This window comes from Myotis daubentonii, chromosome 9, assembly GCF_963259705.1.
Source record: "Myotis daubentonii chromosome 9, mMyoDau2.1, whole genome shotgun sequence".
NCBI lineage: Eukaryota > Metazoa > Chordata > Mammalia > Chiroptera > Vespertilionidae > Myotis > Myotis daubentonii.
Genome location: NC_081848.1, coordinates 1,816,033 through 1,843,475, shown reverse-complemented (window position 1 = coordinate 1,843,475; position 27,443 = coordinate 1,816,033). Strand labels below are relative to the sequence as shown.

Below are 27,443 nucleotides of genomic sequence, written 5' to 3'. Positions count from 1 at the left end.
GAGGGAAGAAAGGGGTGAGATCATGCCGGCCCCTCCCACCCTTCCACATGCCATGGCTGAAACCCAAGGCTGTGCTTCCAACTGGGAGCCTCCCGGGCCCATCTCTGTCCCAACGGCACCGTCCTCGGAGCTCCCCCGCTCCTGACCCACCGCTGGGCCCAGAATCCTAGGCCCTGGAGCTGGAAGGCCCTGAGGTATCATCAGGCACATGTTCCCCTGGCTTCTGGGAAACACAGGCCAGAGACACAGCATAACTTTGCATGTGGACAAGAGAACCAGGTCCCAGGTACTGCAGTCAGAGTCAGACCCTCCCTGCACACAGCCATGCAAATGATATGCAAATCGAGATAGGGAGGTCGCAGGCGCACGGGGTATATAAACATATGCTTTGTAGGATGATGGCAGGAGAGGTGCAGTTGCAGATCAGAAATGGACCCCAGGGAGGGGCCCAGCCTGCAGGGAGGGGCAGGAGAGGAGCGAGCAGGGGCGGGAAAGGAAGGGAAGGGATGGACAGACGGGAAGTGTCGAGTGGGGCTCCCTGGACTCACTGGGCTGCAGAGAAGTCTTGGTTGATCTCTTTCCCCAGCCGGAAGAGTGGGGGGAACCCCTTCTCCTCCCCCACAGTGGGGGCGGGGGGGGGGGGAGACAGTGTGGCTGGGGAGGGAGGTCTCTGTCCCTGAAGATGCAGTTCTGAAGCTCTTCCTATTCCCCCAGGGTGCCCTTCCTGAGAGCTGTGGACTCAGCACGGTGCCAGCGCTATGGGGGCACCAACCCTTTAGCAACCAGGAGGGAGGGCAGGAGAAGTGGCACAGAGCCCACCACAGGGTGCTAAGAAATGGGCCATGCCCAGGAAGTGGTTATTCAGTAAAAGGTCAGGCCACGTCCTGCTTCCGGGGGTGGCCTTTGAACGGTGCATAGAGGGAGCAGAGGGCAGAGCTTGAGCACAGGAGCCAGTTACACGCACTCAGCCTCACCTGCCCCATCTGTAAAATGGAAATAATAACAGTCGGGCTTACAAGTTGTGATAACTAAACAAGGTAGATGCTTTAAAGTGTTAGTACACTGCCCAGCACAGAGTGGAAGTTCAGCTAATGCTGGATACGAAAACAGGGGTGATTGGGCGCGGCTGGGAGGTGGACAGACACCCTAGGTGGAGAATAACACAGAGGACCCGGCACAGCACAGGGAGGCCAGGACCTGCGTTGTGAGCAGGAATCTGCCAGAGACGAGCGTGGCTTGGTAGGGAGACCTGTCTGGAAGAAAGGGCTGGCCCTCCTGTTGGCACAGGGCTTTCTGTGCTAACCAGACAGGTGACCCTTGCCTTGTCACCACTTACTGAAACCTAAAGCGTGCGGGGGGGGGGGGGGGGCCTCAGAACTATGATGGGTGCAAAGAGCACTAGAATGCGTCCAGAGACCTGGGTCCAGCCAGGCTTGATTTGTCACTAGGGAGTTGTGTGACTGTTGATGAGGGAGCCAGCTGTCCCCAGCACCCCGCACCTGGTAACTTTCCCATCATCCTCTCAGAGCTGAGAGCAATCTGAACCTGGGTGGGCAGGCAGGGGGCAGTGCCTTTACCTGGAAACCATGACCATAAGCTGGGCCCATCTCGGTCCTAGGATGTGTCTCAGATGCCCTGGGGCCGGCGAGCTTGGCCGCCTGCTAACTCCACACAGAGATGCTAGTTAGGGTTTGCACTGCCCCGTTTTACAGATGAGTAAACTGAGTTCAGGGAGGTGAAAAGCCATGTTTCATGTCGCCCAGAGGGTAAGGGGTTGAGAGAGCCGATTCCCAAGCCAGATTCTTTTCGGGACACCCATGGCTTCTCCACACACACGGCTCCTCCGCTCCTTGCAGCCTCACGCAAGTCCGTCCCACGTCCAGCCAACGCCAGCTCGGCGGCGGGTCCGAGGGGTTCCTAAAAGGCCCACTAGATCCGGAGTCCCGGTCGCCACGAGCTGGCGCGTTGGGGCGAGGCCAGGCGCCCAGGGGTCCCGCCGGGTCAGGACCACCCTCCCCCACCCCCGCCTGCAGCACCTGCCTCCCCAGGCCCGGCTCCCCGTATGCAAATCGCTGCTTTGCCTGGGCGGGGGGCCAGCGCGGGCTGCCAGGGGCGTGGCCGGTCCCGCCCCGCGCGCTCACCTGGCGAGCCGCAGTCCCGGCGCAGAGCCGCCCGCGCGGGAGAGGTTGCGCGACAGCAGCGCCCAGGGCCGGAGGCGTCCAGGCAGCAGCGGTGGGGGCGGGAGGAGGGGACCCTGGCTTCGCAGGGGGCCCGGCTGGGGCCCACGCAAGGAGCCTGGGGGGGCGCTGGTCTCGGCCCCGCCTGGGGCAGGATGGTGAACCTGGAGCTCATGCACTCAGGTAGGGAGCAGGGGTGAGCCACAGGTGTGCCTGCGCGGGGAGGTCCGAGGGCACCTTCTGGGTCTCCCTCCCCGTGGCCAGGAGAGAAGGGGTGGTGTGCTAGTTGCGGGGGGGGGGGGGGGGGGAGGTAGACGTTGGGGGACCTTGGGAAAGCATGCAGGTGGGGCTACGGGGTTCGCGGCGGGGGCTCCCGAAGCCTCCCTCCTGATGTGGGTGTATGAACTCTGTGGCCCCTGGATCGCCTGTCCACTGCAGGCGTGGCTCACTCGGCCACAGGGGTGTGGACTGGGAGGTGTCAGTGAGGAACATACTAGTACCCACATGTTACATGTGTGGTGTCCTGGGCATTTATGTGAAGTGGAGGCAAAGTGGGCATCTGTGTGGTCGGGGGGCAGGCAGTCACAGAGGCACCCCTGGCAGATGCCAGGCCCCCGCTGTGAGTAGGGCTGCGGCCACAGGTGTCCATGTGCACCAAAGGTGAGTCCACCTGTCCCCAGGTGAGCTGGGAGGTGGTGAAGGTGGGCCCGCTGGGTGCCTGTGGGCCTTGGCAATGCTGTGGGCTCGGGTGTGGGGGCAACGGTGTCTGGCAGGGCTGGGCAGGCCGTGGCAGAGGCACTTCCACTCCGCGCCCCCCCCCCCCCCCCCATCAGACAGGAGCCCTCCTGTCTCGGGCGGGGCCCAGCTGATAGAGTGTGTTCCCAGGAGTCAGTGTCTCCCACAGGAGTGGAGTGTGGGCCTGGGGTGAGCCAAGGCCCCTCCATCACCCTGCTGACCCTCCTTCCCCAGCTGGGGTAGGGCAGGAGGTACTGCCCCTGAGGGGTGGGCTTGGGGGGTAGAGTGGGCCTTCTGGGAGCCTGAGGATCCGAGCAAAGAAAACGAGGAATCAGAGCCTCTTTGGCCATTTCCAACCAGCAGCTGACTCACCAAGGCCGTTCCTAAGGACTGCAGCCAGCAGAGTTGTGAACTGCTCTCCTTCCTGAAGGAGCAGGGCGTGAGGAGGCCCACCCCAGAGAGTAGAGCAGGCTGCAGGTGCCTGTCCCGTGGCCTGTGCCGTCGGCCTGTCCCGTGGCCTGTCCCATGGCCTGCCCCATGGCCTGTCCCATGGCCTGTCCCGTGGCCTGTCCCGTGGCCTGTCCCGTGGCCTGTCCCGTGGCCTGTCGTCGGCCTGTCCCATGGCCTGTCCCATGGCCTGCCCCATGGCCTGTCCCATCGCCTGCCCCATGGCCTGTCCCGTCGGCCTGTCCCGTGGCCTGTCCCATCGCCTGCCCCATGGCCTGTCCCGTCGGCCTGTCCCATGGCCTGTCCCGTCGGCCTGTCCCATGGCCTGTCCCATGGCCTGTCCCATCGGACTGTCCCATGGCCTGCCCCATGGCCTGTCCCATGGTCTGCCCCATGGCCTGTCCCGTCGGCCTGTCCCATGGCCTGTCCCGTCGGCCTGTCCCATGGCCTGTCCTGTCGGCCTGTGCCGTCGGTCTGTCCCATGGCCTGTGCTGTCGGTCTGTCCCATGGTCTGTCCCATGGCCTGTCCCGTCGGCCTGTCCCATGGCCTGTCCCATGGCCTGTCCCATCGGCCTGTCCCATGGCCTGCCCCATGGCCGGCCCCATGGCCTGTCCCATCGGCCTGTCCCATGGCCTGCCCCATGGCCTGTCCCGTCGGCCTGTCCCATGGCCTGTCCCATGGCCTGCCCCATGGCCTGTCCCATGGCCTGTTCCGTCGGCCTGTCCCATGGCCTGTCCCATGGCCTGTGCCATCGGTCTGTCCCATGGTCTGTCCCATGGCCTGTCCTGTCAGCCTGTCCCATGGCCCGTCCCGTCGAACTGTCCCATGGCCCGTCCCGTCGGCCTGTCTCATGGCCCGTCCCGTCGGCCTGTCCCATGGCCTGCCCCATGGCCTGTCCCATGGCCTGTCCCATGGTCTGTCCCGTCGGTCTGTCCCATGGCCTGTCCCATGGCCTGTCCCATGGTCTGTCCCATGGCCTGTCCCATGGCCTGCCCCATGGCCTGTCCCATCGGCCTGTCCCGTCGGCCTGTCCCATGGCCTATCCCATGGCCTGCCCCATGGCCTGTCCCATCGGCCTGTCCCGTCGGTCTGTCCCATGGTCTGTCCCATGGCCTGTCCCATGGCCTGTCCCATCGGCCTGTCCCGTCGGCCTGCCCCATGGCCTGTCCCATGACCTGCCCCATGGCCTGTCCCATGGTCTGTCCCATGGCCTGTCCCGTCGGCCTGTCCCATGGCCTGTCCCGTCGGCCTGTCCCATGGCCTGCCCCATGGCCTGTCCCATGGTCTGTCCCATGGCCTGTCCCGTCGGCCTGCCCCATGGCCTGTCCCGTCGGCCTGCCCCATGGCCTGTCCCATGACCTGCCCCATGGCCTGTCCCATGGTCTGTCCCATGGCCTGTCCCGTCGGCCTGTCCCATGGCCTGTGCCATCGGCCTGTCCCATGGCCTGCCCCATGGCCTGTCCCATGGTCTGTCCCATGGCCTGTCCCATCGGCCTGTCCCATGGCCTGTCCCGTCGGCCTGTCCCATGGCCTGTCCCATGGCCTGTCCCATGGCCTGTCCCATCGGCCTGTCCCGTCGGCCTTCCCCATGGCCTGTCCTATGGCCTGTCTCATGGCCTGTCCCATGGCCTGTCCCATGGCCTGTCCCATCGGCCTGTCCCATCGGCCTGTCTCATGGCCTGTCCCATGGCCTGTCCCATCGGCCTGTCCCGTCGGCCTTCCCCATGGCCTGTCCTATGGCCTGTCTCATGGCCTGTCCCATGGCCTGTCCCATGGCCTGCTCCATGGCCTGTCCCATGGCCTGTCCCGTCAGCCTGCCCCATGGCCTGTCTCATGGCCTGTCCCATGGCCTGTCCCATGGCCTGCCCCATGGCCTGTCCCATGGCCTGTCCCGTCAGCCTGCCCCATGGCCTGTCTCATGGCCTGTCCCATGGCCTGTCCCATGGCCTGTCCCGTCAGCCTGCCCCATGGCCTGTCCCATGGCCTGTCCCATGGCCTGTCCCGTCGGCCTGTCCTGTCGGCCTGCCCCATGGCCTGCCCCATGGCCTGTCCCGTCGGCCTGCCCCATGGCCTGTCCCGTCAGCCTGTCCCATGGCCTGTCTCAGTCCTGAAGACACGCAGGACCCCGTGAAGGGCAGGCTAACAGGGCTGTTGACTCTGAGGGGATCCCCAGGTGTCAGGAGCTGCCAGGAAGGGCTTGGTGAAGCTAAACCACCTGCCATCAGCCTGTGTTTGGGGGAAATCTGTTCCCAGACCCTGTGGCACCACAAGGGACTGGGCCGACCTGGGGCAGAGTCCCTGTCCTCCTTCACTTCCCACCAAGAAGGCCTGGGTTGGAATGGGAGCAAGACTTCAGAAATCCCCCTGCCCCCACCCGGCCCCCCTCCCCCCCCCAGCCCCAGCGGTGAGTCCTTTAGGGCCAAGATCAGAGACTTCCTGGGGGGTTTCACCCCCTCCAGCTGGGGTGGGGGAGGGGAGGGAGTGGGGCAGCTGGGACCGGCTTCCTGGCCTCTGCAGGCTGAGAGGATGGAGCAGAGAACAGGAAAGCCAGGGACGGGAGGAGAGGGCCTCGCCCCCAGGCCTTGGTCTTGGAGGAGGCCCAGACACCCCCTCACCCCATGAGTTCCAGGCCCAGAGGGGAGCCTGAACCCCTAAGGAGGTGATCCTCAGGGCAGGCTCATCTGCCTCCGGGGTCACCTGAGTCATCTCTCCTCCTCAGGCTGCGCTCCCTGTGTGTGCTGGGCCCTGTGTGTGCTGGGCCCTGTGTGTGCTGGGCCCTGTGTGTGTTCTGGGCCCTGTGTGTGCTGGGCCCTGTGTGTGCTGGGCCCTGTGTGTGTGCTGGGCCCTGTGTGTGCTGGGCCCTGTGTGTGTGCTGGGCCCTGTGTGTGTGCTGGGCCCTGTGTGTGTGCTGGGCCCTGTGTGTGTGCTGGGCCCTGTGTGTGCTGGGCCCTGTGTGTGTTCTGGGCCCTGTGTGTGTGCTGGGCCCTGTGTGTGCTGGGCCCTGTGTGTGCTGGGCCCTGTGTGTGTTCTGGGCCCTGTGTGTGTTCTGGGCCCTGTGTGTGTGCTGGGCCCTGTGTGCTGGGCCCTGTGTGTGCTGGGCCCTGTGTGTGTGCTGGACCCTGTGTGTGCTGGGCCCTGTGTGTGTTCTGGGCCCTGTGTGCTGGGCCCTGTGTGCTGGGCCCTGTGTGCTGGGCCCTGTGTGCTGGGCCCTGTGTGTGTGCTGGGCCCTGTGTGCTGGGCCCTGTGTGTGTGCTGGGCCCTGTGTGCTGGGCCCTGTGTGTGCTGGGCCCTGTGTGTGTGCTGGGCCCTGTGTGTGCTGGGCCCTGTGTGTGTGCTGGGCCCTGTGTGCTGGGCCCTGTGTGTGTGCTGGGCCCTGTGTGTGCTGGGCCCTGTGTGTGCTGGGCCCTGTGTGTGTGCTGGGCCCTGTGTGTGTGCTGGACCCTGTGTGTGTGCTGGGCCCTGTGTGTGTGCTGGGCCCTGTGTGCTGGGCCCTGTGTGTGTGCTGGGCCCTGTGTGTGTGCTGGGCCCTGTGTGTGCTGGGCCCTGTGTGTGCTGGGCCCTGTGTGTGTGCTGGGCCCTGTGTGTGCTTGGGGCCCCTCAGGGAGGCTTTCTGTGGAGTCAGCCTGGACCCACACTTGCAGCTTCTCTTTGCTGATCTCCACGGTGGGCCGTGCAAGCCAGGCCGTCTCTGTGGTCCTCGGTGGCGTGGCGGCTGTGCTGTGAGGCCGGCCCTCTGTGGCGTGGCTCAGTCTGGGTCCCTCTCTAGGGCTCTCAGTCCAGGAGCCTCTTGGTGGGAACTTGGTCTGGGCCCTATTCCCCTCCCAGTAGCCTCTGCCCTGCTGCCCCCTTGCCAGCAGCACTGCCCTGTGAACGCGAGTCCTGGGCTCTTGGGGCCGCCTCCTGACTCGCTGGCACAGGTGGAGGGAAGGTTGGGAGCAGGAGCGCACAGCCCGGAGTCAGCCCCTCAGACAGCGCCACAGCCCTGTGCCCGGAGTCAGCCCCTCAGACAGCGCCACAGCCCTGTGCCCGGAGTCAGCCCCTCAGACAGCGCCACAGCCCTGTGCCCGGAGTCAGCCCCTCAGACAGCGCCACAGCCCTGTGCCCGGAGTCAGCCCTTCAGACAGCGCCACAGCCCTGTGCCCGGAGTCAGCCCCTCCTCTTGCTCTGATAACCTGGGTGTAAGCCGTGACCAGGTCTGCCTGGGGCCGGGGCCGTGCGGACTTCAGAGAGCAGCTCCCATGTGGGAGCAGGAACACGGAGCAGGCATGAAGTCCCCAGACCTGGGGACACCCCGGACCTGGGGACACCCCACCCCAGCTCCCAAGCCAAAACCAGGCAGAGGGGAGGTGAGAGGGAGCGAGGCAGACAGACAGGGAAGGAGGGGAGAGAGAGGCGCAGGGAGCAGCCAGAGGCGCGCACCGGCTGCCACAGGTCTCTCTCTCTGCCTTCTCCTTGCGAGCTGCTCCCCTGAGGCTGGGAAAGGGGTCAGTGACAGCCGGGGATTCCCTGTGGTCGGAAGGCCCGTAGTGCGAGGGAGTGGATTTCTCTTGAAGAGAGTCTCCTGCAGGGAAGAGAGGGAGTCCTGGCCGACCCCAGATGGAACGGCTGGGCCCCTTGACTGTCCTCTGGTGGACATGCCCCATCATGGTGCCACGTGAGAGGTCAGGGGGAGCTGGACCCCGGAGTCCGAGGCAGGGAGGATACCGCCTGCAGCTGGGGCGGGGTGGGGGGGACGCCCCAGGGCCTGGCTCCTGCGGTTCACACACATCCTGGGTCACAGATGCCTCAGGAGGGGCTACTCCTGGGTCACACCAAGGCACAGGGCGGGGCGAGGCGGCCGCCAACGTGCTGCCCCCGCTTCGGCATGTGGGGTGCCGGAGAGCCGGCTGCTGGTATCTGCGCTCTCACCTAGAGCCGCCGAGCCTCCCGGGGCGGGAGTGATGGCAAAGAGCCTGCTTGGTTGCAACTGAGATAAGAGCAGCGAGCCCGGCCCGCCCGCACCTCGCTCGCTCACCCGCGAGCTGTCTGACAGGAGAAGGTGACGGCTTCCCGGGGAGTTTCGGTGTTGGCCCATGTTTAGGCTGAGACCCAAGAGCTCGTCCCACCCATCGGCCCTAGCTCCTACCGGCAGGAACCGGTTCTCAGCAGAGGAGTCTCCCGTGGGACTTAGAGGAGCTCCCCAGGTCACCTCAGGCTGCCCCCCCACGCAGGCTCAGGTCCGGTCCAGCCCGGAGGGCCAGTGCTGCGCCACAGTGTGCGTGTGGGACCCGTGACTCCTTCACATCCCGTCCACACACAGGCAGGACCGCTTCTTAAGCTCCAGGAAAGGAGGGCGGCCTCGGGCGGATTGAAAGGCACTGCAGGGTGGGTTACAGGCATAGAGTGATGATTTAGCTAAAAACAAAACAGTACCCTTCTTAAAGGTCAGGAGTTTGAAATAAGCTGATTCAGGGTCTCTGATCGTCAGCCCAGCCTTACTGAATCTTGAACTCCTGTCTACATGAGTATTTTTCAGGCGAAATCAGAATTTGGAGAATGCCAAAGGTCCCCCAGGTAGCGGCCAGATGATCACAGAGCTGAGACAGGGAGTGAAGCTGGTGGTTGTACTAGGAGAGGGCTCACCTCCCAACCTGCCTCTGTTCAGCTTATTGGTGTGTCACAGGCTCACTCTGTGCCAGGGCAGGCTGCAGGCACTATTTTATTTGCTCCTCACAGTAACTCTGGGAAGTGTCTTTGTTCCCATTTTTCAGTTGAGAAAACTGAGGTTCTGGTATGTGGCCAGGATCCCCCAACTTGATGCGATGGCACTGGAATTAAACCCAGGTGTGTCTGCTACCCAAACCCAGGCCTTGAATGACAGGCACCACTGAAGCAGATTAAAACGTCACCAAGGGGCCCTGGCTGGTTTGGCTCAGTGGATAGAGTGCCGGCTTGCCGACTGAAGGGCCCCGGGTTTGATTACAGTCAAGGGCACATGTCCAGGGTCAAGGGCACAAGTTTAGGTTTGCGGCTTGATCCCCGGTGAGGGCGTGCAGGAGGCAGCCAATCATTGATTCTTTCTCATCATTGATGTTTCTAAGTCTCTCTTCTTCTCCCTTCCTCTCTGAAATCAATATATATATATATAATTAAAAAATCACCAAGTGGAGGATTCGCCTCCCTCCGACCCCCCCAGCAGCCACTGACTTTTTCTCAGCGCTGCCAGGAATCCCTACGGGTGGGTGAGGGCTGAGCACTCTGCTAGGCCAGGCCCAGCTCCGGGGCAGTGCTTAGGGGGTGAAGCATAGCCGATTTGCCGCTGGCACCAAGGCGAGCAGCCCAGAGCCCTTTGCAGATGTGCCCAAGTGCCCTGCACTAGTTAGCCTGTGACTTCATGCAGGACAGACTTGACGGAGAAGTTCCAACTGCAGCAGAAAGGACGGGCTCAGGAGATGCCCTCCTCAGTGCAGTGCACGGGAGAGGTGGCCGGGCGTGGCTGCGGTCTCCCTGGCTTCTGGGATGTCCTAAGGGCTGGAGAGCCTCTGGACTCCCCATCTCTGTTTGGCTAGGCAGGGAAGTCAACCCTGCTGCCCTGTAGTCACTGCACCCCCAGGGCCACAGTGTAAATGTCTGCCAGAGCCACACACCTTATTGCTCCTGCCCCTCAAATGAGCAGGTTGCTCCCACTTGCCCTGGAGAAGTGGTCCCCCTTTCCCTGCATCCTGATTATGGCCAGACTGCCAACTGCTCATGAACTCATGCAAATGAATACTGTGTGCTTACCTGGGATTGGCTGGTGAGTCAGGTATGCAAATGAATACTGTGTGCTTACCTGGGATTGGCTGGTGAGTCAGGTATGCAAATGAATACTGTCTGCTTACCTTGGATTGGCTGGCGAGCCAGGTATGCAAATGAATACTGTCTGCTTACCTGGGATTGGCTGGCGAGCCAGGTATGCAAATTGGCTCATGGAGACTTGATCTGGTTTGAAAGAGTTAAAATGCTGCCCCAGAGAAGAGGTGGGGTGAGGATCCACGCGATTTGTATAAAATACTAGAGGCCTGATGCACGAAATTCGTGCAAGAGTAGGCCTTCCTTCCTCCGACCGCCAGCAGGCACCTGTGATCTGGGCTTCCTTCACAGCCCCGCTTCATCTGGAAGGTCGTTTGGTCTAATTAGCATATTACGCTTTTATTATTATAGATTCTTCTGGGTGTTTACTAAGGAGCGTAGTTGAGAGAGTGAGGCTGAAATGCCTCTTTCCTTCTCTCTCCTGACTCTGGAGTTCACTTGGGGCCTCATAGGTGCTGGCAGCTGTCCTTGGGGTTAATGTTTAGTTCATTGAAATGGAGCAGGACAGAGAGGCAAACCCACAGCCCAGGGAGCTGAGATGGGCCTTGCTAGGCTTTCTCCTCCTGGGAGGCCCAGACCCGCCTGTGGGGCCGGTGTCCCCGGGCGCTCTGGACGTGTAGGAGAGAAGGGAAGGACCTTGAAGGACAGCTCTCCAGGGAGACTCCGGAGGAGCTGGGTTTCATTCCTGGGGAGTGGCTGCTGACCTCTGAGGTCCGGAGGCAGGAATCGGAGAAGAGAGGTGACAGGGTGATGCCTTAGTGCAAGGTACTCTTACCTTGCAGGAGAGGGTTATTATGGGGGGAGGAGGAAAGATGGCCACTTCTTATGCAACTTTAACAAGTAAAATAAATTCCCCAAATCCAAAAGCAAACGAGGATGGAGAATGGCAAGAGTTCTCTCCCACCCCCGCTCTACCCCTCCCCTTGTTACATGTTTCCCACGGAGCTTGGTGATGGGAGGGAATGACCATAAATAATATGAGGTGAGCAACCCCTGGGAGCCTGGGAGGAAGGGGAGGGAGGCCAGGGAAGGGAGGCAAGTGTGGAAGGAGGAGAGGTGTGCCGGACCTTATGAATATTGTAATGGCTGTGGGTCCAGAAACCAGGAATCTGAAAGTCGGATGGTTGTTGTAAATTACACATTCACTGTTGCTGTTTGGTTAAAGCCACATATGTCATAGCAAGAAAAAGCATGACCTGTTGTTGAAATCAGCTGTGCTTTTCCTACAGATATCAAGATGAGCGGGGACGTAGCCGATTCCACAGATGGTCACGGTGCCCTCAGCCAGGTGGACACAGGTAAGAAGGTCTTCTCTTCTGGGGCGGGGCAGGAAAGCAGAGTGTGAGAGAGTTGTTGAAAATCTTCCAACAACACGGTATCTGTTCTCACTTGGTCTTTTAGCCAATCAGACCCAGAAGGTGGGCCCGAGGGAATGAAGGCATTCCCCGAGGACATGGGTAAGACCCGAGCCTTTGAACCGTACACCTTGATCTGCAGGGGGATGAACCTCTCGAACTTGGCTAGAAGAAGGCCAGACCCTTAAAAACAAAACAAAAAAGTCAGGGAGGAGGTTCATGTCTTGATGCTCCACTCCAGCCCCCTAAGGCAGCAGGCGTGTTCCCGGCAGGTGCTGTCTTAGCATGGAGACCAGAGCCTTCCCCCCTCACCCCGATTTCTCATTGGTCCTCAAGACCCGTGTGCAGAGGCAGGTGCTGGAGAAGGTGAAGCTGTGGGTGTGGGGACTCGCGGAGGGAGGCCTTGGCTGTGAAGAAGAAAGAGAGGCAGGGAGAATGGGAAGAAAGTTTCATGCCTGCCTGCTTTTAACTCTCTAGCTCAGGCCTTGCTTTGAAAGCTCCATATAATTAAAAATAACTTAAAGAAAGATGAGTATGAATTGTAACCCCACCAAGTAACTTTAATAGCATCCCAACAAGACTTCAATTAGCCTTTCATCTGGGTCACCGGAGATGCAGACATTAGAAATGGAAAGGAATCGTGACCCCAGAGTGAAATACCTTCCCAGTCTTCAGGCAGGTCTCCAGGTACCGTCCAGTTCCATTCTTGAAGCTAAAAGACTGGGTAAGGGATAAAATAATGGGGTTATCGTGGGCGGGGCGTCTGCAGGATGCATTCTCGATTCCATTTCTGCCCCCAGTTTCATACTGAAACAGTGTCTGTTTGCACAGCAGCGTGGAGGCTGCTCGCTGGCTTCGTGTGGAGACAGCTGAGCTGGGCGAGCGGGCCCGTGGCATCTGTTTCGCAGGTGATTCACTAGCTGAGTATGTTTTCCTGAGGTTCTGTGGGGTGAGACCCGTCTTTCCCAATTGAGGAGACAGTTCTTTCCAACCTCAGGAACTCCAACGAGGCCTTAAAGCCAGTCCAGCTGGAGAAGGGCACAGTCCTGGCTCTGACACACTGTCCTAGAGAAAAACCGGGGGGGGGGGGGTGCCAGGAGAGGAAGGGCTCCGCTCCCCGGGGTGGGGGTGGACGGAGGAGGTGTTGACAGTCTGAGCGAGGCTGGCCTCCTCTCGGGGACTGTGGAGCTGGGGACAGACAGTCGAAGGAGAAAGAATCCAGGTTGAACATAGGTTGAGACTCGGAATCTGACGTCATCTCAGGGTTACTGCCAATCAGTGTGCGACCTGAGCCCAGCCACGGTGCCTGGGGGGGGGGGGGGGGGGCAGGAGCAGGTGGCCTGGAGCTGGGCTTAGGCTTGGACAGAGCGGGTGGGAATCGCAGCTCTGCGCTCCCCGGTGTGTGATCCGATACGTGGATTTAGGTGCGTGATCAATACGTGGATTTAGCCTCCCCGTCCTGTAAAGGGACAGCTCGTGCACATCCTCAAGGCTGGCTGAGAGCCGGCGGCGGAGGGCGTGTAAGGCCTTAGCACCGGGCGTGGCTCATGGCGGCTGAGACCATCGCTACTGAATGGCATCGTTGGGATTCTGTGACCCGGCAGTACGGGGCGCACGGGGGCTGCGGCCAGCTGGGGGCCTTCTCCCCTTCATTTCTGCCAAGCTGGTCGGCCCGGAGAGTGGTCTTTCTCCTTTCACCTTCAGTAACGGTGTGTGTGTGGCTCCTGGACTCCAAGGAGACCACGAGTCCACGCTGCCGGCACCTCCCCGCGAGCCTTTCCCTCCTCGCGGCCCAGCTCAGCGGCTGGAGCACCCGTATTAGGTGATCATCAAATTGCTGCATGTTTTCCAGGGCGAGAAAAAAGAGGTCACTAATTAAGCAACCACACTTCCTGGAAAGCCACTGTGACTCAGTTCTTACAGAGGAGCTTATTATGCGTCACCATGGTTACCGGCTGGGTTAATGGCTTTCTTTGGGGTTTTAAGAGGCAGATCCCTCCTCCCAGCAGGGCATGAATGAAGAGGTGGTTTGTGTCTGGGTTTAAGGGAACTATAAACAGAGGTGACCTAGAAAGCCCCAGTGCCCCAGGGCGCCTTCTGTGCTGTGTGAAATCCCCACAAGGCACAGGTTTGGGGGCAGCTGGGAGAGGAGGCGCTTTCCCCATCCTCACAGGCCCAGACAGCCAGGGCCCAGGGCAAGCATTCCCAGGCCCAGACACAGACGCCTGGTTGGAAGGAACGGGGCAAGACAAGTCTTTTTCCCTCTCGTCCTGCCTGTCTGGGAGTCGCAGGTGGAGGGTCAGCTGCCCAGGTCTCAGAGAGTGACAGCTCTAGGGCCAGGGAAGGCCCCGCCCTGCCCGTCCGTCCTTCCCACCCCAGCAGAGGCTGGAGCGAGCCGTTTCTGGATTTCTGCACTGTCCTCTCCGTCACCCCCACACCCCCTGCTGCACGCTCCCTGCATCGGGGCTCACTGGAGTGCTTGGTAAGGAGATGCCCAACGCATTCCACAAGCTCCCAGGGGTGATTGAGCCCCACGCACCCCTGCCGCGAGCCCACTCGTCTGACCACACTGGTCCCAGCAGACCGCGCAGTGAGGAGAGGACAGAGACGGTCGGCTCAGTCCCCTGCAGGGAGACGAGGTCCCCACTTGGCAGGTGAGGGCGTGGGGTGGTGATTTTCCCACCACCCCCTCCTGCTCCTGCAGCCCCTTCACCCGCCCGCCCCAGGACCCCACACCTAGCAAATGACAAAGGAAACCTGGTCTTCCTAGGCACTCTGTAGCCAAAGGTGGTAGTGGGGAGACTGGGGACTAGCACGGGGGAACCGGAGATGAGAGAGAGAGAGAGAGAGAGAGAGAGAGAGAGAGAGAGAGAGAGAGAAAAGCAGGGAGATGAGAGTGACAGGAGGGAGGGGTGTCCAGCCCTGGAAAGTGGGCGGGTCTTGCTCCAGAGGCAGTGCCCGCCCGCGGGGGGCCAGGTCCTTGGGGAGCCGGGGCAGGGCTGGGCCACTCACTCCCCTTCTGTGGAGGGTGAGACCCTGGCCCCTGAGAGAGCTCTCTCTCTCCCTTCTCTTATCCTGCCCCAGCCTCGCGAGGCGCCAGCCCTGCCCACCCGCAGCTCAGATGACAGTGGAGCAGATGCCTGAGGTGGCCCTTGTCCACTTGTCCGGTCTGTGCGGGAGAGGGACTGACGCCTGCCCACACTCGGGCCGGCCACTCAGGCGAGCAGCTGTTTGGGGAACCTGGGCCGAAAGTCTCCTCACTTCACACTTGAGCTTTCCATGTAAAGAGGAAACGGCCAGGAGCTGTAGGGGAGCCCAGAGGTTGGTGGTTCTCCAGGGTCCCAGGGAGAGAAGGACCATCTGACCCAAGACTAGAAGGTCCTTCTCAGTCCGTGCACTGCAGCACCCCCCCCGCCCCCCGCTCCCCCTGCCAAGTCCCCAGGAGCCTCCTCAGGGCCCAGAGGCGGGGTGGCAGGAGCAGGCAGAGGCTGGGGAGAGGGTGGCTTCTCCATCCACACATGCCCAGGGAAGCAGTCCTTTCCCGGGCAGACAGCGAGGGACATCCAGGCCGTCCTTGGGAGCGTGCGGAGCTGGGGGGGTGCAAAGGTCTCCTATCGGCAGCTCTTCCTAAGGAGCCTGTGCACGCGCGAGACACACACACGTGCGCGCGCACATGCATGCACACATGTGCACACACACACACATGCATGCACACGTGCACGCACACACACATGCTCCTCCCCGGCCCAGGCCCTGGTTGGGGTGTGTGCGGGGGCAACCAATCCATGTGTCTCTCTCACATCGGTGTCTCTCTCTCTGCCTCTCCCTCTCTGCTCTCCCTAAAACTCAATGGAAACACCCTCGGGTGAGGATTAAAGCAGCACAAATGCGACCTATCATCAGGCTGGTGATTATCAGGAACGTTCAGGAGACTGGCCCGGCCCGTCGCTGAGAGATGTGGGACCTGCCTGCTGCGCTGGCCTGGGTGTCTCGCCGGCGGCAGGAGCAGGAGGGAGGGGTGAGCCAGGTGGCCCCTGGGGTTGGAGCCTGGTGACTGACCCTGTGCCTCGGCCTGTGCCAGCTTCGCCCCCACCTCCCGGAGAGAAACATGAAGCCCCAGTCCATGCAGACATGGGCCGGGGGCGCCCATACGAAGACTTGAGGGTAGGGATTCAGAGCGGACATCTTGTCCACACCTCTCTCTCCTCTGGAGACATTTCAAACCATCCCCGGAAAATGAAAAAATGTACTGTTCTTGGGGCTGTTTTTTCCCTCTTTTTTTTTTTCTTTTCTTTTTCTCTTTTTCTTTTTTCTTTTCTTTTCTTTCTTTCTTTCTTTCTTTCTTTCTTTCTTTCTTTCTTTCTTTCTTTCTTTCTTTCTTTCTTTCTTTTCTTTCTTTCTTTCTTTTCCTTTTTCTTTTTCTAGATGTTTCCTGCATGGTTTATCTCCTCAGTCATCGCCCACAGGACTGAGAAGGTGTAGGAAGATGCAGGTGCAGACTCGAGGCGCGGCTTTCTCTCCGCCGTGTGGGAAGGGACCGTACACCACGGGCAGGGCCCTATGTGTTTCCCTCTTATTAAGAAAAGCTAATGCCACGATGTCTCTTGGCCATCTGTTCTGTTCTCTTATGATTTTATTTTCCCATCACATCTATCCCCTCTGCTCTTATACAATATCCTCCTCAGGCCTGGCAGTCTCCTCTCTCACCGAGGCCCTCCTGCTGCAGCACGAGCCAGGCCTCTGGGTCGCCCTCCCACGCCAGGGCTTTCCTCCCGCCTGGTTTCCGGGGCCTGTGGTGGAGATGAGGCCCCTTGGCCTCCCAGGCCTCGGGTGCAGCCCTGTGTGCGGGAGGCGCGGGAGCAGCCTGGGTGCCAGGACCCGTCTGCCTGCGGCCCTCAGAGGGCCTGAGCCCATAAACCAGCTGCAGAACCCTCCGCGCCGCCCAGCTCACAGCTACTTCCCTGCTGCTGTCAGTCCTCGCCTGGGGATTGATTTTTAGAGAACATGGGAGATAGAAAAAGAGAGAAACATCTATGTGAGAGCAACACATCGATTGGCTGCCTCCTGCATGCACCCTGACCAGGGCCCAGGCCAGGGAGGAGCCTGCAACCGAGGTACGTGCCCTTGACTGGAATCGAATTCGGGACCCTTCAGTCCGCAGGCCGACGCTCTATCCACTGAGCCACACCCGCCAGGGCAAACCTCTACTTCTCGTTCATAGACGCCCGTAGGGCAGACCAGGCAGGGCCTGCGGCTCCGAGGGCTGTGGGCTGGGCCGTCCGGGGACCAGCGGCTCTTCCTCCGGGGCCTCTGGAAGGCAGTGCCCCTCCTGCACCCGGCTGCCCTCTCTTTGGCCCCAGAAGCACGGGAAGGAACAGTGCAGGGTCCGGGCGGGCGGCCACGTCTCTCCTACCAGCCTGAGCTCTCGGGCTTCTTCCTCCGGGCACTGCCGGGAGCACCGCCCAGTGCCGGGTCCGAGTCACCCCTTCCACAGCAGCGAGGGGCCTGGGCGCGGAGGGGGGCGCAGAGAGGGAAAATGGCGATGGAAATAAAATTTAAACCAGTAACAAAGGAGAGCCCTTTCCCGGTGCATCTGAGGGCCTCAACATTCCTCTTCCTCCCGCTGTGGGCACTGGTGTGAGGAGAGGGGGTCAGCAGGGGAGGGGGTCAGCAGGGGAGGGGGTCCCGGCAGGGGAGGGGGGGTCCCGGCAGGGGAGAGGGTCCGGGCAGGGGAGGGGTTCCTGGCAGGGGAGGGGGTCCCGGCAGGGGAGAGGGGGTCCCCACAGGGGAGGGGCTCCGGGCTACCCTGTTGGCAGGGCTGGAATGCCAACCCCACACTCAGGTGAGACAAGGTGTTGAGCAGCTTCCAGAGACTTGGCCAGTGTTGCACCCGCCCACAGCCCTGAGTAAATGCCTTCATCTCTTGGGTGCCACTCCTCCTCAAGAAACAGTGGGGGGGGGGGTGCGGGGGGGTGACCCCCGGGTGTGGAAAAGAGCAGGAAAGAATTTAAAGTGAAATGAGCAGCCAGTCAGTGTGCATCTCGGGATCATGAGGAACGGCCCAAATCCAGGCAACTGAAATGCACGTCTGTTTTGTTCTGCCCCCGCCTTTAAGCTCACAGACGGACAGACAGAGACACACACAGACTCACTCACAATATCAGAACCCTTGGGAGCCCTGGCCGGTTTAGCTCTGTGCACAGAGCGTTGGCCTGCAGACTGAAGGGTCCCGGGTTCGATTCCAGTCAAGGGCACGTACCTCTGTTGCAGGCTCCTCCCCAGCCTGGGCCCTGGTCAGGGCACGTGCAGGAGGCAACCAATCAATGTGTTTCTCACATCGATGTTTCTCTCTGTCTCTCCCTCTCTCTTCTACTCTCTCTAAACTCAACAGGAAAATATCCTCAGGTGAGGATTAAAAAAAACAAAAAACAAAACAAAACAACGCTTGGAGGAAACTCGGGTGCCCAGTGGCAGTGCTCCTGGTCCAGGCAGCTCAGGTCTGAGGGGTTCGGAGGGGCAGAGAAATGGGACTGGAGGCTCAGCCAGCATCCAGTGGAGGGTGTCCCCAGCCAGGGCTGTGCCCAGATGCCCACGGTTAGGGTAGGGCTCGGTGGGTTGGGAGGCGTGGGGAGGAGCCAGCTCAGCACCCTCCAAAGGGCAGCTGGGTGAGGTCGGCCCAGCCCAGCCCAGGCTGCGTCCCCCTTGCTGGAACCTCAGGGCCTGGAGGGCGGCCAGGGTCAGAGAACGAAGAGACCCGCAAAGGCTGAATTCACTTCTGGGGACTTCAGCCACTGGCTCTTCGGCGGCCCCCCTGACACCTCCGAGGACGAATGCTGGGGGAGGGGCCTCCTTGGGTAGCAGCAGGGCCCTGAGAGACTGGGGGGCGGGGCTCAGGCCTTGGACCCAGGCCTCTCCTAATAACCCCCGTGCTATTGACTCAGAGAATAATAGATGCTCATTTGCATGACATTTTACATACACATTTCAGCTGTGCGGTCACCTCCTGCCCTGGCACCAGGAAGACCCCAGGCCTCCCCTCTCCTGCCCCCGAGGAGGAGGGCATGTCCCCCAGCTCTGCTCTCCCACCAGCCAGGCCTGGGATTCGCCCTGCGGGGGAGGGAAGGCCTTGGCCGAGCCTGAGTGGCCTGGTCAGAGGTGCAGCAGGTGGCCTGGCCCATGTGGGCCGGGCTGGGCACCTGGGTGAGGGGCACCCTACTTGCTTGCCTTCTGCCGACATTCTTCCCGCCCGCCAGCCCCTTCCGGTGCCCGCTCAGGCGGGAGCCAGGGAGCCCCAAGAGCTGCTGGAAAGAGAAGCAGTTCAGTGGTGGGCCGGAGAGGGGCCTGTGGCTGATTTGCATAGGGAGGTGATTTCCATACTTCAGGGTGAATTTCCATATTCCTGCCTCAGAGCCTGTGGGGCAGAGAGGGGAAGAGGGAGAGGTCTTTTGAAATTCAAATGAGCCTGATGATGGTTTTCTCTCGGAGGGCGGCCTGGACTGAGGGGTTAAGCGCTGGCAAACGTCTGCCCCGCTGGGTTGTTACAGGGAACCGGCCCTGGGCGGGTCGCTCACGCCCTCTCTGAGGCCCGGAGACCGGCTGGGGGTCAGGCGAGGCTGCGTCTTAGGAACAACCAGCTGGGCTCCATCCCTTCCGGTCCCAGGACTCAGTTTACCTCCCAGTGACCTGAGGGTGCTCGGGCGTGAAGACCAAGGAGGGAGCGAGCTCCAGTTCCGGGCTCAGGCCCACCTCCCGGGGCTGTGGGAGTAGGACAGTCTCGAGTGGCCGAGGAGGTGTGAGGACCGGTGACCCTGAGTTCTCCTCCCCCGCTAATCTGTGCCCGTGCACAAGTCAGCGTCCCGTCTTCGGGCCTGAGGGTGGGCACTGGACGTGGGTCTGAGCGTGAGGTGTCTGAGGCCCTTTTAGCTCTCAGGTGTGCGATTGCCGAGCACACGCAGCTCCTGGCACACACGTCAGAATGTGTAAGACTGATGGTGTGCACTGCTTCACCTCCCGCTCCTCTGCTGGTCGGGAAGGGCCCCTGACTTCAGCTGCCCGAGGTGCAGTCCTTGAGCCCCTGGACCTTGGGGCCGGAGCCTGCCTTCAGGTCCCAGCCGCGCCGCTCACGCCCAGCCCTGCTCAGCGTCCTGGCTGTGGGTGGGGAAGCATAGTGCCCGCCGCTCCGCTCGCGGCCACACTCACACGCACTGTGTGTGGGAGCAGGAAGCTAAGGGCTCCAGGAGCTGCTCCCAGAGCTAGTGGTCACTCCCCCAGGAGCCCCCCAATGGAGGGGTCTTTCCCCTCAGCCAGTGTGGGCTCCTGGGGCCCATCCGAGCCCAGTTGCCTTCCCTTCTCAGGAAGGAGGAGAGAGCAGTTCCCGGGCTCCTCCAGGACCCAGTGCTGAGAGTGGCAGGCTCTCTGGAGCCGGGGTTGGGGGGGGGGGGTGGATGGGTAGAGGGGTGTCAGGGTTGGGGGGGCCCAAGGACCCTCCCCCAGAGTTTCTGCAGCGACTCCGGGTGAGAGGTATTTGGAGATAGCATGGTAGTGTGGACATGGGTTTCAGTTTCTTTCTTTAAAAAAAAAAAGTCTTTACTGTTGAGAGCATTACACAGGCCCTCCTTTCCCCCATTAGCCTCGTCCAGCCGCTCCCATCCCCTGCACCCCCCAACCCTCCCCAGCCCATTGTCTGTGTCCACGGGCGGCCATCTATGCACACAGGTTCATTGGTTGAGCTCTTCCCACCTCCCCTGCCTTCCCTCTGAGGTTCAACAGCCTCTTCATGCGTCTGTGGCTCTGGGTCTATTCTTGGTCATCAGTTTATTGGGTTCATTAGATTCCACATGTGACTGAGATCATGGGATACTTGCCTGTGACTGGCTTATTTCCCTCAGCATAATGCTCTCCAGGCCCCTCCATGCCGTTGCAAATGGTAGTAGATCCTTCTTTTTTACAGCTGCGTAGTAAAAATGTGTAGATGCTTTTAATCCACTCATCTGCTGATGGGCACTTAGGCTGTTTCCAGATCTCAGCTATGGTGAATTGTGCTGCTATGAACATAGGGGTGCATATATCCTTTCTGATGGGCGTTTCTGTTTTCTTGGGATATATTCCTAGAAGTGGAATCACTGGGTCAAACGGCAGTTCCATATTTAATTTTTGAGGAAACTCCATACTATTCTCCGCAGTGGCTGCACCAGTCTGCATCCCCACCAGCAGTGCACGAGGGTTCCCTTTTCTCCAAATCCTCTCCAACACTTGTCATTTGTTGATTTGTTGATGGTAGCCGTTCTGACAGGTGTGAGGTGGTACCTCATTGTTGTTTTGATCTGCATCTCTCTGATGATCAGGGACTTTGAGTATTTTTTCATGTGTCTCTTGGCCTTCTGTACGTTCTCTTTGGAGAAGTGTCTATTTAGGTCCTTTGCCCATTTTTTAATTGGATTGTTTGTCTTCCTTTTGTTAAGGTGATGAGTTCCTGTATATTTTGGAGATTAAGGGGGTTTCAGTCTGTACTCAGTGACTTACTAATCAGTAGCCCCGGGCAGGTATGAGCCCTTTGAGGCTCTGGCCTCCTCACCTGTGTAATGGGGTTAATGGGGCACCTACTCACAGGGTGGGGAGGATAAATGCTGTCATGTGTGTAAAATGTTCACTACAGAGCGTGGTGCGTAGTAAAGCCTTAATACACGTCAGCTAGTAATTAGTTCTTATTATTTGAAAACAGTGTTTTGCTGCCAAAATGTTTTAAAATGCTCTGATCTGGGCCTGGTCTCCTAGTTTACGGGCAGGAGCGTGGGGTCAGCAAAGGGGGATGACTTTCCCAAGGCCACCGCGGGCGATGCTGGCGCTGAGGCCCCTCCAGGAGCCCTTCCCCACCTCAGGGAGCCCCCCTCCACCCTTTGTTTTGTTTTGTTTTGTTTTGTTTTTTGTCTGCGGACAAAGCTTCCCCCTCCTCACCCTCATCCCTCAGCAGTGGCCCCTGCAGCCCAGGCACCTGGGCCCAGAGCGGGGAGACGGCACCCTGGTGGTCACTCCACTGAGGGAAGGGCCCTCTGCCGAGAGCTCCCGGGAGTGAGACCTGAGAGTGCAAAGCAGAGGAATAAGCTTGCGCATCTGTCATCTGTCCGCGGCCAGGGTCCTGGGCGCCAGGCGCGGTCCCTCCCTCCTGCCCCGGTGCGGGGCCAGCCTCAGCTTCCTCAGCTGCAGACTAGGAGCCTGAGGAATGACGGAAGGAGGCCACGTTAGCGCAGCTTGCGCAAGTGTGAGCTGCTCTGCAAACGGGAGCTAACATCTCCCACCTGAGCTTCTACACACATGCCCCTCGGAGCCACATGGCATCTGGGTGCCTGACTGCAGGCCCCTGCCCCAGAGGTCCCCCCCCCCCCCCCGTCGCCTCCCCGCCCCCCACCCTCCACTTGCCCCACTGCACCTGGGAAGAGGTGAGGATACAGGCAGCTGGTCTCTTACTGACCTTGAACTCCTTGGAACCTCTTCTCCTCAAGGCTGGGCAAGGGGTAGAGGGGTGTTGTCTGAAGTTGCCCGTCCAAGGGCCCTTGGGCTGTTATGGAGGGAGGCTGGCCTCGACGTGGAGCTCAGGGATTGGTTCCTGCTTCTCTGAGGGTGGGTGCTGGGGCAGCCCCCCCCCCCCCTCAGGTTCCTTTGAAGGTGGATTTCTTTTTTTTCTTTAAATGTTTTTATTGATTTTATTGATTTTTCACAGAGTGGAAGGGAGAGGGATAGAGAGTTAGAAACATCAATGAGAGAGGAACATCGATCAGCTGCCTCCTGCACACTCCCTACTGGGGATGTGCCCGCAACCAAGGTACATGCCCTTGGCCGGAATCGAACCTGGGACCTTTCAGTCCACAGGCCGACGCTCTACCCACCGAGCCAAACCGGTTAGGGCTGTTTTTATTGATTTTATAGAGAGAGGAAGAGAGAGGGAGAGAGAGAGAGATGGGAACATTGATGAGAGAGAATCATGATCGGCTGCCTCCTGCACGCCCCCTATTGGGGATCGAGCCCACAACCCAGGAGTGTGTCCTGACCAGGAATCGAACCAGCGACCTCTTGGTTCCTGGGCCGACACTCAACCCCTGAGCCACGGCCGGGCTGAAGGTGGGTGTTTGGGGTACGAGGAGTTCTGACCGGGGTCGGGGATGGCTCCCCTGCCGCATCCGCTGCGTGTGGCCTGCCCCAGGCCTCACTTTCTGGAACCTGCACGGCTCCCAAGGATGCTCCTCACTTCGGCCCTGACCGTGAGGCGCCTGGGCGGTTGTGCTGACTGCGTGCCAGTGTGTGTCCCCCGGAGAGAAGGGGGCCGTGCGAGGAGCCCGAGGGTCCCTTCTGTAGCTCAGATGGAGAAGAATAGGAACCGTATTTCCTTAAAAACTTAGAAGGTGGCGGTGAGGTACCTCCCATGTATCGAAGGGGCGCTGGGGGGAGGCGGGGTCCTCTGAGCAAAGGGGTTCTGTGGGAGACGCAAGGCCTCAGGTCCATCTTGTGACCAAACACGTGGAAGGATCACCAGGACGCTCATAGAGGCCACGTGTCGGGAAGCCTGAGTCCGTCAGTTTTCATGGCTTTACATCACAAACACCCCAAACCCACAGCCGTCTAGCAGGAGAGGAAGCCGAGAGGCCTCCTGCCCTGGGCAGGAGGGAGAGTGAGGCCTGAGCGCTGAGCACTGAGCACTGAGCACTGAGTGCTAGCACTGAGAGCTGAGCACTGAGCACTGAGCGCTGAGTACTGAGCCCTGAGCACTGAGCACTGAGCACTGAGCACTGAGCGCTGAGCACTGAGCCCTGAGTACTGAGCACTGAGCGCTGAGCGCTGAGCACTGAGCCCTGAGTACTGAGCACTGAGCGCTGAGCGCTGAGCACTGAGCGCTGAGTACTGAGCACTGAGCGCTGAGCACTGAGCACTGAGCGCTGAGCACTGAGTGCTGAGTACTGAGCACTGAGCGCTGAGCACTGAGTGCTGAGTACTGAGCGCTGAGCACTGAGCGCTGAGCACTGAGTGCTGAGTACTGAGCACTGAGCGCTGAGTACTGAGCCCTGAGCACTGAGTACTGAGCACTGAGCTTAGGAAAAGGAAAAGGGAAGGGGGCGGGTGTCCGGAGTCCTCCAGGCGCGGCTGCAGGAGGCTGCTGGGTGCCCTTGCTGCCTGCACCCTGGAGGTGAGGTGACCTGGCCAGGACACAGCTGGTGGGGACTGACGCCCAGGCCCCCGGCTCCTCGGGCAGTCGCCCACCCTGGGTCTCCTGGTCCTGCTCCTCAGCTTCCCTGGGCCCCTCACCCCTCGGGGGCAGGAATGCAGACCCTGTTGTTTTCATACCCGAGGGAAACTGAGGGCCACCGAAAGTAAGCCACTGGCCCGAGTCGTGTGGAAAGCAAGTTTTCCTGTATTGTCCTGCAGCGCTCTGACCACTGGGCAGTACTTCCCAGCTCCTAGTTGGAATCTCAAGTCATAGGAAAGCAAGCATGTCCACGGGGTCCTGGACAGCGTGTCCACAGGTGCGAGTGGCCGCACTGGGCGCCTTGGGTGTGGCTGGCTGCCCAGCAGTGTCTCCAAGGATCTGGTGACTTCAGTCACTGCTGCCCCAGCAAGCGCCAGGCAGTTGCCAGGTGGCCACAGAATGTCCCTGGCAGGCACGGGGCTCTGCTGGGCGGGAGCCGGTGAGGAGGGGCCGTCAGAGCCCGGAGAGGCTGGCCTTGCCCAGCGAGCGCCCTGCAGTGTTTCCGGCAGAAGTGAACAGTCCTCTCGCACAGCTCCTCATTCCTGTGCTTCCACCTCCCTTGCCCAGAAAGTGACTCCCCAGGCAAACTCACATCCCCGCTGCCAAAGCCATGCAAATCAGGGCCTTCGAGCTGAGGGCCAGGGGCCGGGCTGGTGCCAGGGAGACTCCTGCATCTGCTTAGCAGGGGCCCTTCCAGCCCCAGCCTGTCTCCCCAGGGACAGGGGTCCCTCCAGCCCCAGCCTGTCCCCCAGGGACAGGGGTCCCTCCAGCCCCAGCTGTCTCCCCAGGGACAGGGGTCCCTCCAGCCCCAGCCTGTCCCCCAGGGACAGGGGTCCCTCCAGCCCCAGCCTGTCTCCCCAGGGACAGGGGTCCCTCCAGCCCCAGCCTGCCTGCCGATGTAGAGTGGAGGGCAGAGTGGACATTGCTCTTGACCCCCAGGCACCTCCTGCAGAGCCATCCTTGGCCTCTGTCATCAGGACTCTGCTGGGCATTAGGTCCATCCTGGCCTCAGGAGGCTCATCTAGGAGCCTGGACTCCCCACTAATTCCGGGGGCCTTTCCTCTCTTTTGGTCACTAACTGTCATTTTCTAAGGACGGGGACTCCCTCTCCCGGCCGCCCTGCCTCTCACTCCGAGAAGGCTCTTCAGTACAGACGGACGGAGCCGTGCGGGACAGGGAGGCGCTGGGTTGGGATGCTAAGTGGGGCTTTGGCGAGTCTCCAGGCGCTAGCAGTGGATCCGTGCTCGGGTGGGAGGAAGACCTCACACCGCGTTGGAGGCGTGGGTTTGTCTCCCCGGGATGGTCGCTCCCCAAACCGCCCAGACGTGAAAGGCTCTGCCGCTTTGTACCTATCGCTACCCTTGATGAGGCTCCGTTTCTTCACCTAAAACGGAGTGAATAGGAACGCCTCATCGCTCTGGCTGGTGTTGCTCAGTGGATAGAGCGTCGGCCTGTGGACAGACAGGGCCCGGGTTCGATTCCGGTCTAGGGGCACATGCCCATGTTGCTGGCTCGATCCCCAGTAGCGGGCGTGCAGGAGGCAGCCGATCAAGGATTCTCTCTCATCATTGATGTCTCTCTCTTTCTCTCTCTCTCTCTCTCTCTCTCTCTCTCTCCTCTTCCTCTCTGAAATCAATAATAAAAAAAGTTATTAAAAAAAGACTTCCGAGATGGAAGAAGTTTCAGAAGTCACCTGAGACTCCCTCTTGATGCTAACTTGCCCCTTAATTAAACAAGCACTTCAGTGACACCCCTGAACTAAGCAGCCTTTGCTCACTATTCCTCGCAACGGAAGCTCCGTCGATGGGAACACTCCGTGTGAACACGTTTTCCGCATGCGGAGGTGAAGCCTGCTTCTCAGGCGCCTCCCGTGGCCGCTGCTCTGCTCTGCGCTGCAGGCATGGCCGTGTGGCTGCCGGGCCAGTGTCTGGGGAGGAAGGAGAAGCCCACTGGTGTTTCTTGACGCGCGTGCTATGTCCGAGGCCCCATGCCACGTGATCTCAAGTGTTTCCTCATTAAGTGGTTTTTTTAAAACCTTTATTTTGAAAAATAAAAACACAGAAAAGTAAAAATTCAGACATACAGGAAAGAGAGAACAGTTTCACAAATATAATTAATAATCTAATAATTATTATTTGGCACATTTATTTGCTCTATCCATTTTTGCAAAATACTTTATTTTTATTTATTTAAAAAAATATATTTTATTGATTTCTTAGAGAGGAAGGGAGAGGGATAGAGAGTTAGAAACATCGATGAGAGAGAAACATCGATCAGCCGCCCCCTGCACATCTCCTACTGGGGATGTGACCGCAACCAAGGTACATGCCCCTTGACCAGAATCGAACCTGGGACCCTTCAATCTGCAGGCCGACGCTCTATCCACTGAGCCAAACGGGTTAGGACAAAATACTTTATTTTTAACTTTTTATTGTAGACATTTTCAAATACATGCAAAAGCAGAGACAAATACACTGACCCCATATACTCATTGCCTACTCATAACAACCATCAGGTTTCTGCCAGTCTTGTTGCTGGAACATTTTCTTATAAATTATGGACATTATTGCATGCCAGTCCTAAGTATGGCAGCATGCATCTCTAAGACATTTCACTCTTTAGCAATAATACCATGATCACATTAAAAAAAAAAAAGTGCCCATTTCCTGCTCACAGGACTCCCGGCAGAGGGTTTGGTCTGCAGGCGCGTGTCCTCTGAGCTGTGCATCCTCTCTGCCTGGTGGGTGGTATCTGGGTTCTCTACCATCTCGGTCTTCATGCTCTTTGCCCAGTTCCTTGGGGCCTTTTAAACACTGGAGCCTGGCCTGGCCTGATGCTGTCGGCAGAACCCGCACTGACCCGCACGCCTGCTGGTGCTCGGACGCGCGGCCCTGTGCACACGCCTGCCACACGTGCCAGGCCGGCACCGAGTGTGGTCAGCAGGAGCTCTTTTTGTACATGTGTTTCTGGCCCCAGCTCCCCCTCCCTCCCCTCAGGGGTGCAGCGTGTTTGATTCCACGGACTCCCGCCCTGTGTCCTTTAGGTGGGAAGTGCGTTAGATTCTCTTGGAGAGTTGGCCTCTTTAAAGTGTGAAATACAACAAGCAGGCAGCTTTTTGTTTTAGTTTCTGTTGTTGTTAATCCTCACCGGAGGATATTTTGCCATTGCCTTTTTTTGGGGGGAGAGTGGAAGAGAGAGGGAAAGACAGAGAAACATCGATGTGAGAGAAACACATTGACTGGTTGCCTCCGCAGGAGCAAATACACTGACCTGCAACCGAGGTACATGCCCTTGACCGGAATCGAACCAGGGACCCTTCAGTCTACAGGCCAACGCTCTGTCCACTGAGCCACACCGGCCAGGGCGGCATATAGATATCTCAATGGTCAAGTCTCTTAAACTATGCATACTTGACCTTTGAATCACCTTGTGTGTCAGCGATGCTTATTTCTATCGGTAGTTCCGCTGTGAGGTGGGTTATTGGTGAAGAAACTCAGGTTGTAGCAGACAGTTTCTTCCCAGCGTCATAGAGCACCTGACAGGTGAGAGAAGGTGTGCACATCATGGTGACGCCCGTGCACCTGGTGAAAGGGTCCTTCCGTCCAGCTATTATTTCCTGCGTCACCTCACTCGCTATCTTTCTCTCTGTGTGTGAGGACATT

The 27,443-nt window shown here is 59.7% G+C and overlaps 1 protein-coding gene and 1 pseudogene across 6 annotated transcripts in view; one reads left to right on the top strand and one right to left on the bottom strand.

Moving 5' to 3' along the window:
- The first annotated feature begins 2,164 nt into the window (after window positions 1-2,164).
- POU2F3 (POU class 2 homeobox 3) overlaps window positions 2,165-27,443 on the top strand; it is a 92,788-nt gene continuing 67,509 nt past the window's right edge. For all 6 annotated transcript variants that reach the window (XR_009454336.1, XR_009454337.1, XM_059707609.1 and 3 more), the window contains exons 1-2: window positions 2,165-2,360; window positions 11,421-11,489. Coding sequence is in view for 4 of the 6 variants with exons in the window: in XM_059707609.1 (XP_059563592.1) it covers window positions 2,333-2,360; window positions 11,421-11,489 (97 nt within the window). In the remaining 2 variants the exon portion in view is untranslated. The remainder of the gene's footprint in view (window positions 2,361-11,420; window positions 11,490-27,443) is intronic.
- Window positions 15,970-16,147, bottom strand: LOC132242389 (small nucleolar RNA SNORA73 family; annotated as a pseudogene).